Source organism: Schistosoma mansoni (assembly GCF_000237925.1).
Source record: "Schistosoma mansoni, WGS project CABG00000000 data, chromosome 3 unplaced supercontig 0141, strain Puerto Rico, whole genome shotgun sequence".
Classification (NCBI taxonomy): Eukaryota; Metazoa; Platyhelminthes; class Trematoda; order Strigeidida; family Schistosomatidae; genus Schistosoma; species Schistosoma mansoni.
Window position 1 is genome coordinate 831,408 of NW_017386011.1, and position 7,326 is coordinate 838,733.

At 37.7% G+C, this 7,326-nt stretch overlaps 1 protein-coding gene and 1 non-coding gene across 2 annotated transcripts; both read left to right on the top strand.

The window, feature by feature from the left end:
* Positions 1-194: 194 nt before the first annotated feature.
* On the top strand, positions 195-266 carry Smp_tRNA_00606_Pseudo_TTG.1.1. The gene has a single exon. It is a non-coding gene (tRNA).
* A 2,513-nt stretch (positions 267-2,779) lies between these two features.
* Smp_151770 (mitochondrial ribosomal protein L2, putative) lies at positions 2,780-2,890 on the top strand (the record flags this gene model as incomplete). The annotated part of the gene is made up of 1 exon (XM_018791250.1): positions 2,780-2,890. The coding sequence occupies one exon, from the start codon at positions 2,780-2,782 to the stop codon at positions 2,888-2,890; it is 111 nt and encodes a 36-aa protein (XP_018645585.1).
* Between the last annotated feature and the right edge of the window lie 4,436 nt (positions 2,891-7,326).

The following is a 7,326-nucleotide window of genomic DNA, read 5'->3' on the forward strand; positions in this document are numbered from 1 at the left end:
ATAGTTTTGTACCTGGCAATTGTATATAAAATTATGATATTTAGATTTGTAAAGATAAAAATCAAATATAAGTTCTGACCGGTAATTCAGTCTTTGTTTTTTGTTTCTGTTTAAGTATGTTTCTGTTATAAATTTGTTTGAATCATGCTATTAAATGTAAAGATACACTTAGTATTGTTTGTTTGGCTATCAGGATTCAGTGGCCGAGTGGATAACGCGATGGCGTTTGAAGCGAAAGTTACTGGGTTCAAATCCCAGAGTGAACATCAACTCAGGTACATCCAGCTGACGAAGCGCAAATAGGACGAAGTGTCGCGCGTTCTGGATTCTACTGCTAGCTACTATCCATCTTTGCTTACCATAAATGTAAAGACGCTTACATGCGTATTGTTTACATATGTTAAAATAGTGTTCTAGTAAGGGACTCTTCGGCAGTGTTCATCCATGATTCCGCAAGCGGAATTCGAACTGAGGACTTTCACACACTGCTGAGGAGTTCCGTACTATGATGAAACGACTATCCAGTGTTTTCATATTTTCCATGGTGGTCTAGCCTATATGAACTCATGAGTTCAATTATTAAATTACTACAATCTCCACAAACCCCTATTCTGAAAATAATGTTCAATTACTTCTGAATACTAATGACGTTCTAGTTTGCCCTGAACGAACTATTAACGATTTTACTGCACATATGGTTTACTATATATATATATATATATATATATATATATATATATAGATGTTTAGCCAGGAACTAGTCTACCACGCATTAACACAACTCAAATCAAAGCACGTAATTAGCCGGTCTAGCACTTGTAATAATCGATAACTGAGTAAGTACAAAGTTTAGGAAAATGTCTATGATACATCATATTCCTGTCATATTATCTACTGGTCTACCTAAAGAAACAACCAATCTTCGTCTACTTTTGTTTTACTTACGCCATCCCCTAGCATTCTCAATCGAAATCTGTCTTGAGCAAGCCGTTGCTGGTTGTATCCGGTAAACAGATATTGAGTATCTTGTGTAGACAATTGTTTATGAGTACTTTTTCGATAATGTTTGTAGTAGTTCTCGAAGTTTCAACTACGTACAGTAGAACTGTCTTGACATTAGCATTGAAGATTCTGACTTTCATGTTGGTTGATAGTTGTTTTGATTTCCATATGTTCTTCAACTGTAGGAATATTGTCCTTGCTTTGCTAATCCTTGTCATTACATCTGCATCAGGTCCTCTTAGTTCATCAATGATCCTGCTCAGGTACGCAAAACTTTCCAGAGCTTCTTTGCCAAGTATGATTGCGTTATTGTTCTCTGCATTGTATTTCAGGATCTTACTTTTCTCCTGTTGCCCTTCTAAAGCTTTTGCGGGTCCTAAGCCTGGGTAAGGGGGGAGGGTTGGGTATGTGGTCAGCGAACCCCTCCCTTAGAAAACGACAACGATAAAAAATTTAAACCATTCTTCCGCCTACGCAACAATGTGTGTAGCCCTCGATCTTTTCGTTATTGTTAATCTCACTTTCTAGTCATTATGTGGCCAGGTTGTACATAATAACATAGAAACACGTCCACTGCATTCGTATCCGGACTATGACTGAATTTCAGTTCACGTCCGTTAACCAGCTCTCAGTTTTCGAGAGACATTCAACAGTGAAATATAGGCTAATAAAGATAGATTTCTGGTGGCTAGGTAAAAATGTCTTGTTTTGAAATAGAATCTAGGGTTACTGTTAAGGCTCTCATTGAGAACTGACATCGCCTACAGTTCCAGAATCCTAACCTTTCATCGTGCCATAATAAATTATTTTTCTCTACTGTCTTCTGGTTGACTGAAAGTGGTAAGGTCCCAAGGTCGTTCTGTAGTATAGTACAGCTTTACTTAACATGCTTTTCAGTGAATGATTTGATCCCTCTAGTTCGTCTCTTGTTACGTTTGCAAAACTTATTCTGTGGTATTTTTATTATTAGAGCTGTTTACTGTCGACTAATATGTTCATTATATCAACAATGATTGAGTTGTATGTACGTCTAACATTTTAATCTAGTGGTTGTAGGCCAGTATTGATATAATGGATAAACTATATACCATACTCTTATGATTTTTCTTCCCTTATCCCAACTTTATATCCAATAGCCCAGTTAGTGAATATACTCAACATTTGATTATAACACTGATTAAATTCGCTCCTGCATATTAGAATACTAAGAAGATCATCTAATTTACTCAAACTTCAAAAATCATCCGGTTATACACAGAAAATGGAAGACTAAAATGTACATAACTAGGGTACTTATGGTACACATTTGAACAACATGTTTATCAATACACAGCTCCTGCTGTGTACCAATCAAATCAGTTTTAATCAGAACGTTTAGTTAGAAAACTTCAATCGCAGAAGCTACTTTGAATCATTGACAATTTGCCACTGGGTGAAATTAGTTTATTCTTTGTGACATGATAAGGAATGACTTAAACGATCGGTGTTTGAGAAAACACATGGAATTAATCTTTTCCAATTGTCCGTAACATTTAATCATATCTTGACTAATGAAATGCTTCATCGTTATTTTATAATGAATATTCTATTCAATTAATGAAACTTTAACAATCTATTAACTGTTTAATCTATCTCAATAACACTTACTTACGCCTGTTACTCCTAATGGAGCATAGGCCGCCAGCCAGCATTCTCCCACCCTCTCTGTCCTGGGCCTTCCTTTCTACTATCTCAATAACAAGAATTGGTTTATTTTTTTTCAATTTTAGGCATTCAAATGAATCTTTGTAGTCATTTGACTAATTCTCTACGGTTATATACAAATTTCAGTTTGGGAAACAAATTGCTTCAGTCATCCAAATTCTCACCATCATACCTTACTAGGTAAGTTGATTCTTTATGTATTTCTTTTTTTGTTTTTTTCCAGTTTGACTACACAGGACATGCTTTTCTCTATTTTATTCTTCAATTGATTATACTTATCACTTTGGTTATTAGTGTTTGCATTTGTATTGGAATTTGGGAGAACACAAAGGTCGATGCACCTTTGTTATTACAAACGAGTTTGAGTAATGCCATTCAAGGTCCCTATTATAACTTGTTGCCTGTTTGCGTGCCCACGTAATATATGACGTGATGATTCCCGCCAATGAGAGATTTATTGGTCGGACCAGTGACACGAAACCCGTACGAGCAATCTAGAGCACTTGTCGGTCCTACTATCTACTTAGCCCAGCCTGTCAAGTCCAGAACACCAATAACAGTCTCTGCAATATGAATCATTATATTTCAAACATACTGAGTTTATATACCAATCGAGCAGACCACATCGTACCATAAAATAGAAAATAACATTTGTACAAGATTCAGCTAAATGTGACTGTGAATAGGAAGAACAGTAATTAATAGACTGGGTGTAACTCAAGAATGGTAAATCGTATGATAATAGCCCATGTGTCCGAGAGATGGTGCTACACAGTGGCTAGAGACGTTATCAGAAATGAGTCAGAATAGAAGCCAATGGCGATCCTGCTGTAACCTTCTTTTACTTTCTGCATAAAGAGTGGTTACAACCTCCTTAACTACGAGAGTTCTTCTGGTTGTACATTTCAGTTCCCCTCACCATTGCTTTTTTCTTTTTTTATAGGCATCTTACCCCTTTCTCTTCCCATTTTCATTGTCGTGCGCGGCACATATATATCTGGTGCCCCCTTGCACCAATATTTATGTGTTTAAATAAATAAATAAAATGGGTCAAAATAAAGCTTATAATAAGAGGGACGCGAATATGAATAGTTTATTTAGTTAACAGTTATACTATATATACACATAGTTTTGATCCATAAATAGTTCTCAAAGTTACCGTCCATAATTCTCTTCGAGATATAACAATCCCTAACAGTCGGTTGCTATCGTCTCGCCACACGCAACACGTGTGCCAGTCATCTCGACTGGTGAAGTTTTACTACTTCGTCAATCGATTTGCCATCCTTACCTGGTAACCGTTTCCTAACAATTGCATTACTTACTCGGTGATCCCAGGATATACGAGCAATGCTTCGAAGACACGTATGATCAAATACTAATGACCGACGAATATCCCCTACTCTTACCGACCGTGTTTCACAATTATAAAGTAAGACAGGACGAACTGTGTTATGATTTGACCTAGGCTATAGCCAATTGTTATGACTTGATCAAGGTCGTCGCTGATTCGTTATGACCTTACGAATTGTACAAGGGGCGAAAATCCACGTAAATTATCCACCAATAGAATACGCCTTCTACGACCTTCACACTGGGACAATGACGTTCGATTAACATGAGTAATCTAGCGCCCTTATTGGTCCTTATCCGCCTAACCCGTCCACTTGAGTCCAAAAACACCAATAGCCGCTGCTGTAATGCGAATCGTTTATTTCAAGCATACTTTGTTTATATATCAGACAGACAGGCCACATCATACCATAAAATAGAAAATAATATTTGTACAAAACCAGGCCAATGAGGCTGTAAGCGTGGGAGACAATAATCAATAAAACTGAGTATAACTTAGGAACAGAAAATCATATAGTAATAATCAATAGGTCAAAATGAAGCTAGTAATAAGATGAATATAGATATAGATAATCCAGTTACTGAATAGTTATACCATAGGAATATAAATAGATTAATAGTCTAATAAGAGGTCCCGTAAGTTATCAGTACTTACTTTTTCCTAGTATATAACACCTCCCCTTTTTTGAAGCATCATGGATAATAGCGATCCTTGGGATTTATTTTTATACGATTAGGTTTCCGCCTGATGCGCTGCGACCGCCTTGGGAGTGTTGTACATATCTTCTTTTTATTCGGGTCCTTTTTAATTTCATTATCCGACTCGGTTAATATATTTAATGGTATATCATGCTTTCTATCACTTTCTATCTCCCACTCCTGTCTGGTCGGCTGTATCTGGTTTGCATGTCGTACCCATATCTTTTGTCCAACTTTCACTTCATAAATAACTTTCCCTTTTCTTCGGACTATGATGCCAAATTTCCAGGTTGGCTTTACTCCCTGGAAATCTCTTGCCATTACTGCTTGTCCTACATTAAACCTTCTGGGTAAGGCACCATGCCTTTTGTTAAATTGCAGTTCCATTCGTTTATTCTTGCATTGAATGACTTCAGGTTTTGGCTTCATTTGTTCCATAGGTATTCTAATCTTTCTTCCAAAAATTACTTCTGCCGGGCTTTCTTGATTATTTGTTGCTGGGTTGGGAGTTGCGCGGTAGCTTAGTAAAAATCGTTGAATTATATCTTCTATTTCTCCTTCCCCTTCGGCTTTAAGCAACGCTCTTTTAAAAGTGTCCACGAACCTTTCGACTAAGCCGTTAGACTGTGGATGGTATGGGGGTGTCTTGATATGCCTAATGGCATTGGCAATGCAGAACCTCGAAAATTCAGCAGAGGTAAACTGTGGTCCATTGTCTGACACCAATATATCTGGACACCCAAAACAACTGAATACTTGCCTCAGTTTCTTCACTGTAGCTGACGAAAAGCGAATGTCTGGTGCTTTAACGGGGTTGGTGGATACAGAGGATTCACCTAGGGGAATTAGAAAACCCTGATTGCAAACCAGTGGTGCACATGGTCCCCAGTACCCTGAAGGAACAGTCGGCGTACTAACCAATTATTGGTCACCGGTTACCGTGAGACTGTATCTTCATACGTCGCTCCACTGCCTTGTGGATTAGACCTTTAGGTCAAAGGCTCCGGTCGTGGCCACCTAAGAAAACCACCTGATTCAGTTTGGGCACCCCGATAACGTCATAGCCCATATACGAATCAAGCGACTTGCGTGGTGCATATGTTTTCGGTGCCTCTTTATACCAATATTTATGTGTTCAAATAATAATAATAATAAATAAATACATAGAATATTCCTATTATTTTTTATTATATAATAAAAAAACCTGGTTTTAGTAGAAACATTTCGTGGCGAAAGTAACTTTCACTGAAGTCCCGTAGTCTATCAGTAAGATTTGTTAAAACATTGTTTTCTTTTTAATTTTAAAATATATTTAGCTTAAATCCTCTACAAATTTATAAATATGGATTGTCAACAAGTTGCAGTTTAAATCGCCGTCCTGGTATAACATATCCGCGGCCAGTTAGTCGCTATTGGGCAATTAGTAAAGTGATGGATCCTCATCAATATACAGTTGACGCAATGCCATTGGTACGAACAGGAGGACGAGGACCTGACGGTAATACGTGTGACTATATAATAATGACATTTTACTGTTACATTTTTTTCCAACTACTTTTCTCAATCAGAATAATTTCTGTAACACAGTTATTAAATCAAGTGAACTTCGAGTTGTTTTCTTTTTTTCAAGTGCAAACATAGAATTCATTAAAATTATAAAATTCGGTAGATTGCTGATTTCCTTGAGGTTTTTAAGTTTCAGTATTTTCTTATTTATTTGAGCACAGAAAATTTGTCATTTAATTGTGTGATAGCTATGATACTGTCAGGGTTCCCAAACTGAATCAGGTAGTTTTCGTGGGGGGGCCACACCCGGAGACTTTGACCTAAAGATCTGATTCACAAACCAGTGGAGCATCGTGAAGAGGTGCAGTCCCATGGTAGACGATGACCAACAATTGGTTCCATTTGTTCCCTCAGGATAATCGAGTCCATGTGCACCACTGATTTAGAATCAGGGTTTTTCAACTTCCCAAGGTGGACTTTCCGTGTCCACCGGACATTCGCTTTTCGTCCTCTCAATTTCATAAACAACGGTAATGCCGCGAGAATTTAGTGAGTAGGACTTTCACGGTAGTGGTTGTATGTGCATCGCCGTGTGAGAGCATTTGGAGAGGGAGAGCAGACTCTTCCTACTCTCGGCCGTACTAGCGCATCCGGGGGCGATCAGTGGCAAGTGAAAAACACTGAATAAACTAAATACATGTAGAATGAAGTGATGAATTAGTGTCTAGTTTAATAAGTGTTCCAGACTTAAGGAAATAAAATAAATTTCTCAAACGTTCATTTAGCTTCAAATAGTATTAGCTAGTAGTTACAGATAGCAGTCTATGAGTTTATTAATCAGTTTCGCACATCATACTTAATTTAAAATTATCCCGCCTTCTTCATTATCGTTCAACCGCTAAAATCTAATAACTCAACTAATTTAGAGCCTTGTTTTTGATTGAGATCATGAACTAATTGATGTTAGACCACCATTGGAAACCTAGAAGCACTGGACGGCCGTTTCGTCCCATTCAGCAATTCGCATCCACGATCCTGCTCGCGGGACCCGGACCTAGGGCC